General features: G+C 62.3%; 1 protein-coding gene across 5 annotated transcripts in view; it reads left to right on the forward strand.

Annotated features, from left to right (window-relative positions):
• HDAC4 (histone deacetylase 4) overlaps positions 1 to 12,036 on the forward strand; it is a 255,760-nt gene that overhangs the window by 179,147 nt on the left and 64,577 nt on the right. For all 5 annotated transcript variants that reach the window (XM_040450477.1, XM_040450473.1, XM_040450474.1 and 2 more), the window contains 2 exons: positions 8,332 to 8,463; positions 11,715 to 11,827. In XM_040450477.1, coding sequence (XP_040306411.1) covers positions 8,332 to 8,463; positions 11,715 to 11,827 — 245 coding nt within the window. The remainder of the gene's footprint in view (positions 1 to 8,331; positions 8,464 to 11,714; positions 11,828 to 12,036) is intronic.

A 12,036-nucleotide genomic window follows, 5' to 3' on the forward strand; every position in this document is an offset into this window, starting at 1 on the left:
CCGGCGGAGTCGGTGTGGCACGCGGGGAGCAGACCCTGAATCCAGAGCCAGAAATTGTGGGGAGGCCCCTCAGTAGTGCTTGACTGACGGTCCGGGTGTGTGAGATGGAAGGACCGCACCACGAAGGCCACGGGCCTGGAGCTGGAGCCCAGAGTCCCCGACCGGCACCTCGGTGGGGTTGGCCGAGCCGAGGCGAGGACCCTGCAGGCACGGGCAGGGCTTCCTTTCTTGGCGAAAGGAAGGTGCCACTGTGGTCCTCTTCTCCTCAGTTTGGGGTACGTGGCTCTCACTCGTCCGCTGAGAACGGTTGTGGGTTCGCCTAGAGAGAACCCACGTGCTCTCCAGAAGCGCGTGGTGGCCAGTTCTCCCGGGCTGGCCCCCCAGGCCTCCTTCTGGAACCTGGTGCTGTGTTTAACCACACTCACATCCGCAGAGCAGGAGGTCACGGGCAGCAGCGGGCACCGTGCCGGGAGAGGGGCCGAGACCGGGCCTGCCCCAGGTGCTCGGGGCCCGGAAAGAGTGAGCCGCCGGAAGCTCCCCTCACCCGAAGTGCGTGGGCAGGTTGTGGGCTCCCCCGTCCAGCAGCTCGGGTTGGATCTTTTCACTGGCTTTGAAGCTCTGTGTGCCCTCTGATGGATTCCTTAGGTCCCCTTGGCCTCAGTTTCCCATCAGTGACATGGGGCCCTGCACCCCCATATCTTCCCCGCCGTGGATACACTGAGCAGGCAGAGCTTCCTCCTGCCCCGGGTGTGGCGAGCGTGGCCCCCAAGGTCCCGACCGCGGAAGCAGAAGTCCGGGGACCTGGCCGCCAAGCAGAGCCACCCACCTCTGGCCCAGGGGCCTCACCTCGCCTCGTCCCCCTGATGTCCCAGGAAAGGACAGAGAACGTCACCTGCCTCTGGTGGCGCTCACGCAGCTCCCTGGCCTGAGCCCACATGCCCCACTCTGAGCAGAAGTGGGGGTGCCCGTCAGGGGACGTTTGCCCCGGTTCTTTCCGTCTCCCAGCCGAACGAGGCCGGCACCACCCGGAGACGGGCCCCTGTCACAGGACACAGAACCCGGCGGTGACCTCTTATAGCCAGGGTCCCGGAAGACTCCGGAGGCGGGACAGTGAACTCCACTGCTGACCCGCTGCCGTTCCCCAGAGCTGTGTGGCCCGCGACCTTTGCCTCACAGGCCCCATGACCTCCAGTGTTTGTGCCTGCTGGCTCCCATGCTGCCTTGGGCTTCTCTGGGGTCTGGAAACAGGGCCTCCAACACCTGCTTGCCCGGACCTTGTGCCACAGCAACCCCCCCATCCCCGCCCCAGGTCCTGTTCCGCTGAGAAACGAAGACTGTCCTGGTCACAGTTGGGGAGGTGCCGCTGAGCACGCGGCGTTCCAGAAGAACTTAATTAAGATTTGATTGCGGGATCCATTTTTTAAAAGGGCGTCACCAGCACATTAATAATATTAATAATATAAAGATTTCAGTGGAAACATTTAAGCCACTTAAGGGAATAGAGTGTAGTTAGGTGTCCTGTATCATTCTAAAAGTGTCTTTCCAACACTCGATGTCAGTAATTCTAAATAATTTATAGCTGCGTTTCTGTAAGAGTCGGTAAGAGGAAAGACTACAAAAATGGGACTTTGAGCGCACCGACTCACCCACGCCCCTGCGCGTTCAGGGGGTGACTTCGCCCTGGCTCGGGGGCCGTGGCCTGGGTTCAGATCCAGCTTCCTTACTCACTTCCCAGAGGCTGGGTCATAACGGGTGGGTCTGCTCTCCAGAGCAGAGGGAAGAAGGTGGCGCCTGGTGGGTCCAGCCCCGGGCAGGAGTGCACAGTTCCGCTGGGTCACCCACCCAGCAGGGGGCGAGGTGGGCCCGGCACCGGCTCCCCTCCCCCTCCCGCCCAGGCAGTGCCCGTCCTCACACACCCTGTGCTGCTGTCACATGAGCATCATGAGGGTCCTGGTGCATCGCCCCAGGACCGCACCCAGTCACTTGGTGCTCCCCTGGTGCCTCCTGAGGTGCCCTGACACCCAGGGGATGCAGTCCCTGTCTGTGGAGAGCCTGCGTGTCCTCAAGCGGCTCCCCAAGGCTGGCGGTGACCCCTGGGGGCGGATTCTGAGGCTGATTGCCTTGCCCAGTCACACCGCAGTGAGTTGGGATCCAGACTCAATTTCCTGTGCTTGACCAGCAGCGCCCTGTGCCTGCACCAGGGCGACATCCGCTCTGCCCCCCGATTTCTGCAGGGCGGTGACTCGGTGAGCATTTGCCTCGTGCATCCAGGGTGCTGGGGTTCGAGCTGCTGTGGTGGGCGGGGAGCAGGACCCCCTCAGCACAAGGGCCAGGCCAGGGAGGGGGCCCAGGCACGTGAAGGGCAAGGCTTGTACCCCAAACACAAAGCAGATGGATTCAGGCCCCTTCTGACACGGTCACGCTGGCCTCTGGGCACCAGGGTCCCGTTCCGAGCCCGCAGCCCAGCATGTCCCCGCCGCCTTACAGAGATCTGCCAGAGCCTTCCGTGGCCTGTGCAGAGCCAGGTGGGTTCTCTGTGCCCTCCGCAGCCATGAAACATACCAACAAGCCAGCGAATTTTCCCGTGTCCTGGCGAACCGAATGACGTTCGTGGCATTTGGTTCCGTGTCCGTGTGAGAAGTAGGCTGAAGTTACCAGGACACGGAATGGGCGCGTTTCATACACGACGCTCGGCTCTGCGGTTCGGGAAGGGCTGCTTCCCGCGCCGCGTGCCGTCGGTACCTTGTTCTGAGCCGCTTCGCAGAAACCCCTGTGCGGGTCGGTAGCAGGGACAGGAGGGGACGATGCCCACGCGCTACGGCCGGTCGCCTGTGATAAATGGCCCTCGAGCTCCTGCTCGGGGCTGGGGCCGCTGGCCTCCGACCTCTCCGAGCGGTCTCCGAGCAGGGTGTGGGAGGCCACCGCGGCCTGGGCAGTGCTGGCCCCGCCGAGCACCAGCTGCCAGGTGGGCAGCCTCCCTCGGCACTCAGGGGCTGTGTGCTCTTTAAAAACCGGGTGTGAGTGTTCAGAGAGCTCTTCAAAAGGCTTTATTGTGTTTCCAAAGGAGAGAGAGGGTGGGTGTGGTTAAATGCCAGGCAGCTTCTGTGCAAGGAAGTTGGCTCACGTGTTCTGTGCTCCAGCCTTTCGACCTTGCCGACCATCACCCTTGGCCCTCTGATATGCAGAGCACCAGCTGGGATCTCGGACCGGTCTCTCCGAGAGCCACATCCCACCGTTCGGTGGCACGTCCACACTGCTCCCGGTGGCCAACGGAAATCAGCTGGGGGACATGACACCTTCAAGCAGCGTGTGGTGCTTCTTTTCTTTATTAAAAGATCACAGAATGTGTGCCTGTAACAGATTAAAACACACATTACACACACATCCTGAAGCTCACTTCCCAGAGGCTGCTGCTGCTATTAGCTTGGTATCTGTCTGTCCAGAGACCTTCCGTCCCCGCGTGTGGCAGTGTTGTCCGTGTGCGCCGTGAACACGCAGGCCCGTCTTTTTGTTAAGAAAAACGCTTGCTTTGCATCTTGTCCTGTGTTTTTATCTTTCAGGCAGTATGTGTTGTTCACACGATTCCATTTCGGGGTAGAAAGATCGATACCTGTTTCTGTGTTATTCTCACGTGTGGGTATAAATTGCAACTCTTTTGTAGCGTAACTTGGCCAACAAATGTGGGTACCTTTGCTCGCTTGTGCTGGTGTCTCTGTGGGATGGGTCCCTAAGGATAGGGCTGCGCGCCTGAAGGGCTGCGCGCTCTGAGCGACGGGGCGGATCACACCACATTGCCGCCCGTTTGTCCCCATTTCGTCAAGCAGGCGCTACCGTGTGCGTCCTGGCCCACGCGACGGATGAGTGCACCCTGCTTCCTTCGACGTTTCCAGGAGCGGTTCCGTCACAGCTAGTAAAGCTGGAGCATCTTTGTGCTTATTTTCCATCCTTCCTCGTAGAATGTGAGCTACTTGCAGTGGGGCCCTGGGTGGCCGTGTCATGTAGCCGGCGAGCTGTGCAGAGCTCAGAGTGCCTGCCGGCCAGGCCGGGGCTTTCTTGTCCGTCCCTTGGGCACAATGTCTAGAACCACGCTAGACAACGGGCAGGGTTCCTAGGTGTTCAGTGGATGGAAGTCCAATGGCTGATCTCTCATCCATTTTCCTTTGGGTGTCTTCTTGGGACTTTGTAGGAACTCTTGATATGTTAATACCAATCCTACGTCAGATACATGTGCTACAAAAGTTATATTCCAGTTGTATTTGGGGGGTTTTTTCTTTGTTGTTTTCAAAGTAGATAAATGCACGTCAATCAGAGAGCCCCACTAGACTCAGGACGGGAACACATGCCCCTCCCTGCCCTGTGACAGGTGACTTACAGAAAGTATACACCAACATGAAGTGGCCCTGCCTGCATTTCTCTATTTACACAACTTGTTTGTCCTGAAGTTGCTTCGTTTTCTGTGTGCCTGTTATTAATCCACATGGAGGAGCCCCTGCATAGCACGTGGCCCAAAGGCCCCCCTGGGGCCTGGGGGACATGCTCCCGGCCCCTCACCCCCCTGGGGATGCTCCGCCCCTTTCCCAGGACCCCAGGGGCTCCTGCGCGGCCCCTCCTTCACCTCGCACGGGCACAGGAGCTTGCGCCGGATGCGAACGTGAGTCCTGGCATGCTGGTGGGTGTCCCCACTGGCTCACATCTGACTGATGACGTGGTCGGATGCAGAAGCCACTTTCCTGCAGGACTTTCGCGTCTTCGTCTTGCGTCCGAGTGACCGTTGGGGAATCCAGCACCGCTGACGAGGCCCACCCCTGGTGCCCGGAGCTCCAGAACCCTGCAGGGCCTGCCTGGCGAGGGCTGCTGTGAGGCCTCCTGGGCAGCAGGCCTTCTTCAGATGGAGCACAGTGTCCCTTCAGTCACCTTGTTAGCAACCTTCCCCGCTCTGCCCTGTCTTGGCTCTTTGTCAATCCGATGTCGGACCTTTGCACGCCCGTTTTCCAAATTTCTCACCTTTTCCTCCAGATGCCTTCTTCCCACACTTGCACTTCTGTCCTGTGCCTTGTCCTGGGTCTCAGGAAGGGGCAGCTGGAGGCACACGCTCCGTCCGCGTGCCCGGCCGAGACGGCGTCGTGGGCATCCTCGGTGGCTCAGGCCCTGCTCTCCTTGCCGGGTGTGGGGGCAGGCCCACACACCAGTGACTGCTTCCAGAAGGACCCTCCTCTGTGCACGCGCCACGGGCACGTACGGCCCCTGTGCCCACCTGGCTGTTAAACAGTAAAATGTTCCCACCCTGAAAGCGGTTTACGCTGTGACCGACCCTCAGGGAGAGCGCGACGTTCATAAACTGGGTGTGGGTTAGGGTTTGTCGAGCGCACTCTTCGTCTCGGCCAAAGGCACTTCCTGCCCAAGGGGGGGCGAGTGCTGGGGAGGGGGTCGAACTTTAAGGCAAGATGAGGATAGCTTAGTTTGACTTAACCTGTCATTTACCTGATCGCCTTTGAGGAGAAACCTCCCGGCTCCCCACGTGCCCCTGGCAGAGCAGGCACCGTGTCCGTGGATCCGGTCAGCGTCCTCTGTTTCGTCAGCACACGGCTGTGATCCACGTCTCCCAAACACCTCCCTCAGGCTCTGGCTCTCGGTCTGCCGCGGCTCTGTTCGAAGGAACACATCCAGGCGTATCCTTACTCCTCCCAGCCCCGTTGGGAGCTGGCATGCGTCCTGAGGACCTCAGAGGCCGGCAGGAGCTGCTCGTTGGGGCCTGTGGGGGTCGCGCAACCCTGCACGTGGCGGGTGCGGTCTCCAGGGTCCGCTGTCTCGCCGATGGCCTGCCGTGCAGAGCGGCCTGGGTTACACGCTTTCGGCAAATCTCAGGAAATAGGCTTAGGAACGGCTGGAGTGGGGGTCACCGTGTCTCCTCTGTGGGGTCTGCACGATTCGTTCGAGCTCACGCAACGCCTGGACCCGCGGCTGCCGGAGAACGTGCCTTCTCCAGAGCAAAGGAAGGGCAGGAGGGCCTTTGCTGCACCTCAGAGCCCTTTGCAGCCCGGCCAAGGTCCGGGGGCAGGTCGGGGGGGAGGCCGGCCCAGAACCTACACTGAGAGGTGACTGCCTCCTTTCCCGCCTGGTCCCCAGCCTGCTGCTCAGCCCCTGGTCCTGCACCTGGGGGTTCCATGGGGAGGCGGTCCCGGGCGCCCCAGAGGGACAGGGAAGGGCCCAGACCGGTGTGTGGAGCCCTTCTGGTGCCTTAAACTGGGCTGCGGGCGGGGCACACCCCGCTCAGTTTAATGCCCTGCTTTCATCTTAAATGAGACGTTTGACATCTTGAACACAGTGTCCCTCGTTTCCGTTCTGCACTGGGCACCGCACATGAGATGGGGGCCCGCGGAGGGGCGGGCGGGGGGAGTGTGCTCAGCTCCCAGGAGGCGGGGCAAGTCCTTCAGACCGGCCTGAATTTCATGTTCAAGCACGGGCAAGGGGGAGACCAGCAAAGAGACAGATGAGCAGAACCCTTTCAGGGGCCACCGTGAGGGGAGTGCGGCCGTCCCACGGTCCGGACAGGGGGGCCAGCAGCCGCGTGCGGTGGGAATGGGCTTGGGGCCTGCCCGGCACAGGCTGCAGGTCACAGGGAACCTGGGGTCCTCGGGGAGGATGGTCCCGGCCGGTGCCGTCGCTCGACCAGGTGTCGGGAGCGTGGTGACCCTGCCGCCCCCACCCCCGCACCCCATGTCCCCAGGCGCTCCCCGCCGAGGGCCGCGCTGTCCTGCAGTCTCGGGGGCAGCTGCCGACCCCTCCTCGGACAGAAGGTTGTTGAGAGGACCGTTGGTGTCCTTCTAGCAGAGACCTTGGTGGCATTGGAAGAGCTGCTCTTTTCTTGCCGGTTAGCCACACGGGGTCGTGGCCTTTCTCTCACGTTAAGTAAGGCCGAGAAACCCCGCGCAAACCCAGAAGTGAGTGGAACACAGGAGTCTGCGTTGCCCGCAAAACAAGTGTGAAAGCAATGAACGTGGATCCTCCGCCTGTGGAGATGAACCCCTCCCACTTTTCTTGGCCGCGGAAGTCCTACAAGTGGTCGGGCACCCGCTCTAAGCCCAGACACCGCAAAGGGGAAAGGGCCCCGTCCCTGCCTCACACCCTCCAGAGCAGGGGGGCCATCGGGAGCAATCTGGCGGCTTCTTCAAACACACCTTCGATTCCTCCGGGAGGCAGCACTCAGGTGCCCGGCCACGCCCTCCGCCCTCCAGGACCCACCGACCTGGCCTCCTTCGGGGAGTGGGGTCCCCAGGCCACTGCCCCGCCCCCCACGCTCCCCAAGGGTCGGAGTCACGGGGCCCCTGAGATGCACGCGTGGCCTGCTTCTTAAAACCCAGTCGTCTTAGTTCTGATTCCAGAGGGAAATTCGACTGCATTGCGTGGCACTCTGGAGAGCAGTGAACTTCCTGTTCCAGAAAGATTAAAAACAGCAGGGGCGCTGATTAAAAACAAACAAACAAAAAGGTAAAAACGAGCTAATTTGCAAACGCACAAGTCGCAGGAACTTGAAAGCAGTCAAGTAAAACCCCAGAAAGCCAACGTCTCCCAGTGGTGCTCTTACCCCTGTCCTGGCCCTGAAAGCTGGTGGCCTCGTGGAGTTGGAGATTCCTGCCCAGGTGTCCGGACGGGGCACCTCTGGGTGCAGTAAGGCACTGCCCAGGCAGCTCGCACTGGGGTGCCCCCCACTTCCCCAGAGGTGCAGCTCGATTGGTACGCGGGGTGGTCTGGGCTCCGGGTGCAGAGGCTTGGGAACCACTGTGGGCTCAGATTTGCAGGTCTGCACAGCACAGGGCCGTTAACAAACCAGACCAAGCCGAAACACCTGTGTCCCCCGTTCAGGTGGACTCTGAGGGAGGTGGGCTCGGTCACCTACATGCAGGTGTGGAGGACTGGTTGGCCTTAGGACCCCACGGCGGCCACTGGCAGAGGTCGCCGGGAGCCCCAGCAAGCAGCTTGTTTCCAGGTGGTTAGACGTGGGAGGAATTTCTGATACGCAGGTGAATGAGGAAGTGGAGACTATAGAAGCCGTAACAACATTTGTGGGCCGACGCCCCGAAACGACCAGCACAGATAGGTAACCCTGTCCGAAGAAACGGAGCCGAAGGCGTCCGACGGCCTTTGTGCATCTTGTGGGACTGAAAAGATGCTGCGTAGGCCTCAGGAACGCTGCCTTCGCTCTGCCCTGCAACAACACAGCAGGGTTGAGTGGATATTGGCCTGATGTGCATGGTTTTTTTAGCTGCCAGTGAGATAAACTTGGTCCCCGTCGTGAGTGTCTGACTATAACGACGTCTCCTTTTTGTGCAGCCTCTGAACCCAATTTGAAATTGCGGTCCAGGCTAAAGCAGAAGGTGGCCGAAAGACGGAGCAGCCCGCTGCTACGCAGAAAAGACGGGCCCGTGGTTACCGCTCTAAAGAAGCGTCCATTGGATGTCACAGGTACGTCCCGTGAGTCGTGGAAGCCCGGCCACCGCCTTCTCCGCGAGCCGCTGCGAGCCTTTCCGAGACCTCCTCCGAGGCCCCGCGTCTCTGCACGGCACCTTGTCCCCGGGGCGCCAGCCGTCCAAGAGCCACAGCCAGTGCCCTGGCAGGGGTCTCTAAGCACGCCCCCGCACCCCTTGTCTGCTCCGGGCCTCAGCCACGGAAAGTGGCGTCCACCGGCCTGGGTACGGTCAGGGAAGTCCTGTCTGACGTCGCACCGGGTGTTTTCAGGAGTTTTGAGTTGAGGTTCCCCGATCCTGCCCCGTCCATGGTGAATCACACGGTTGTGAGCTGCTCACCGCCCATCACGGTGTCTGGGCCACGGGGCAGGGGTCCTACGGGTGGGAGGGGGAGAGAGGAGGGCGACCGCTCCTTTCCACTTTCCTGGTGAGCGTTGCTCTCGGCCCCCACCTAGCGGTGGACACGCAGAAGTACGCCCCCGGCAGAGCCCGGGCCTGAGGGGCGCCCTCCTTCCTGCGGGCGCTGCTCCCCTCTTCCGGGCCGCGCCCCCCACTGCAAGGGTGCACCTCGCTTCCAGAGGGCCCACCCCGACCCCAGGCACATCCCGCTTCACGAGGGTGCGCCCCTCTGCAAGGGCACACCCCAGCCCGGAGTGTATGCTCCCGCTTCCTGTGGGTGCCCATCCACATGCCCGAAATCAGCACCCCGAGAGAGGCGCTGCTCAGAAGTGGCTTGGGGGCGAGGCGGGAGGGAGCCGTGTTTGCGGCAAGCACAGGGCCTCCTTTGAGAGGCAAGGCTGTAGGTAGCGGCCTGTCAGTGGTAGGTTCTCAGGGCCCGAGGAAGGGGGCTCCCCGGGGCTGGTCCCCGTGTGGAAGCGGCTAGTGCCGCGCACACGGGTCGGAGCTCCGGCGCCTCTGAGTTAAGGTGAGAGCTCTTTGGGGCCCTCCTGCCCTGTCCCGCTGCGCTCCAGGGCCCGTTAGCCAGGAAGACACCCCCGACGTAAGCTCCTGCCTCTGAGCATTTGTGGGAAAAGCGGAAGCTCTTCGTGTTTCGGCGCAGGGTTCTGCGCTGGGTCCGTCAAGGACAGACGGGCCTCGTCTGAGGAGAAGAGCGTTGTCACTCGGAGTCCCGGAGTCTCCCCAGCTGGGGGTCCCCTTCGAGGCTGTGAGTGCAGCTGTGTTTCCTCTGACGGGTGCCTGGCGTGGGCCGGCCGCCCTGATGGACGGAGGAGCCCGTGCAGTTATTTCTGGCCACGGACTTGGTGAGGCGGGGCCGTGGGCAGGCTTCTTCCTGAGCGCCGGCTCTCGTGTTCACGTGGTCAGCCCGTGACGGTTTCATGCTACCGTGAGTCCGCACCAGGTTACACGTAAAAGTGGGGGCACGGGTCCTCGCCTCCACGGAGCTCAGGATCCGACTTGAGAGGCCAGACCGTGCCCGCCCCAGCCGACGGGTCCCGGGTGGTGCTACCGCAGAGGAGTCCGGGGCGGGCAAGGCGGGGGGGCCGCTTGGCAGATAAGTGCAGCTGGCAGAGAGACGAGAGGAGGTGGGCTCCTGGGCCCCACAGGCCCCAGGCAGCCGGGGTAGAGCTGGCTATCCTGAAGGCAGAATAAGGAGTTCAAGGAAGGTGGTGAGGGTTCTGCAGCAGGGGCGCGTGGCAGTGCAGAAGGGGGCCCACCGGTGTGTGTGTTGGCGGGGGGGGGGGGGGGGGGGGGCCGGGGGGGGGGCCCGGCCGGGCGGGGCCCGGGCTGCTGCTCCCCGGTGGTTAAAGCGGCGCGTGCGGCAGGAGCAGAGATCTAGCCGGAGCCGCTGCTGCTCACTGTGGGGCGTGTTTCCTTCCAGTCTGTCTTCTGTGTGCCCGTCCCGCCGCCCAGCCCATGCCACACGGTGCCCCGCTTGTGCTGACGCGAATAACACGATTACACACTTGTGTTCGTTTCTTACACCACTTTCCCGCGAGCGGAGCGAGCAGTAAGCCGCGTGGTTGAGTGGGAACCGGTCGAAGAGCTGGACGTGTACCTCTGTTGCCCCGGTTTCTCACCCGCTGGCGCGAGAGGGTCTGTGCGGTGACCCTGCAGGGGACACACGTTCGCAGGAAGTCAGTGGAAGCCGGCGGGTAGTCTGGGACTGGGACGGGAGCAGCAGGGATGGCGTCCGAGGCGGGGCCCCGGGGACCGCCCCCGAGAGCCAGGAGGCCTGGAGGAGGCGGCTCTGCCTTGTGCACAAAGTGTAGCAGTTCTTCCCCCCGGGCCCTTCTCAGCGGCTCCCAGTCCCGTGACGTATAAGGAGCCGTGACCCCCAGTGAAGAAGTAAGCCCTGGGTTTGGTGTGGGGGCAGCAGGGACCCGGTCTGAGCTCACGTCACTGTCTGGGAGGCCTGACCGGGGCCAGGCTGCCGCGGCGAGCCCGAGCGGGTGTCGCCGGGCCGACGGCCGGCCGGTCGAGAGGGCCAGGGACCCCAGAGGTCACAGTCCGCGGTGAGGCCATTGTTACGACGCCCACGACACAAGAAAGCAGAGAGAGCTGAAGAGACGCTCCCACAGACACCGGTGGCACGGCGGCTCCGGTGGCGGTGAGAAGGGGGCAGGGTGAGCACGTTCCCCGGTCTCAGGCAAGTCGCCGTGAAGCCTGGGCCCGATTGGCAGGGCGGACCCACCCGTACCTTGAAAGTCACTTGCAGGATAAACTAGTGTGCGATTCCAGGGAACCCCGACCAGTCACAGCACCCGGGGCGGCACCTGCCCTGGGCGTCTGATGTCGCCCAGGAAAAGCGAGAGGCTTTCGTTCCAAAGGAGCCCGGCGGCCCGTGGCTTTGCTAGCGAGCGCGGTAAATCTGACCTCTCCCTACTCAGAGTTCCTCGGCCTCTGTGGTTCCCGGTCTCCTGTTGTCGGGTTATTACTGAGCATTTAAGGGCTTATCTTTTTGGTGTAGAGGATCATCTCGAGGTCCAAGAGGAATAAAGTCGGTAACGTGCGCAGCTTAAAAGGCTCAGGCGGGGCCTCCACAGAGCCGTACGTGTGCAGAGCTCGCCAGGAAGTCAGTAGCAAAACCAAAAATAGGGAATTAGCCTCACGGCCCCTGTTCGGGGACCGCGGTCAGGCTCTTTCATGATGTGACTTGTGCCAGTCAGCAGGTGGGAAGCAGAAGTCCCCGGGAGCCCCTCGGCGCCCAGGCCCGGGTGGGCACCTGCCACGGCCTCGCCCAGAGCCTCTGCGCGGAGCGTGGCTCACAGATGTCTCTCCGCCCCACAGACTCGGCCTGCAGCAGCGCCCCGGGCTCCGCGCCCAGCTCGCCCAACAACAGCTCCGGGAACGTCAGCACCGAGAACGGGATCACGCCCGCCGTCGCGAGCATCCCCGCCGAGGTCAGTGCGGGCTTTCCGTTCCTTTCTGTTCCCTGCGCCGGCCTGGCACATTCAGATGGTTGGTTCCCTCGAGGTGACCGAGGTTTGCGGGTGCCCTTCGGCCCGGACGGTTGAGGCCGGGAGGTACCCTGGACGGGGCACCGTTGGGACTTCATCCCTCTTGCCTGCCACTGACCACTGCTTCTCCTGCAAACGTGAGCCCCGTGTCC

Source organism: Herpailurus yagouaroundi, unplaced genomic scaffold (genome assembly GCF_014898765.1).
Source record: "Herpailurus yagouaroundi ecotype Mexico unplaced genomic scaffold, PumYag 202, whole genome shotgun sequence".
Classification (NCBI taxonomy): domain Eukaryota; kingdom Metazoa; phylum Chordata; class Mammalia; order Carnivora; family Felidae; genus Herpailurus; species Herpailurus yagouaroundi.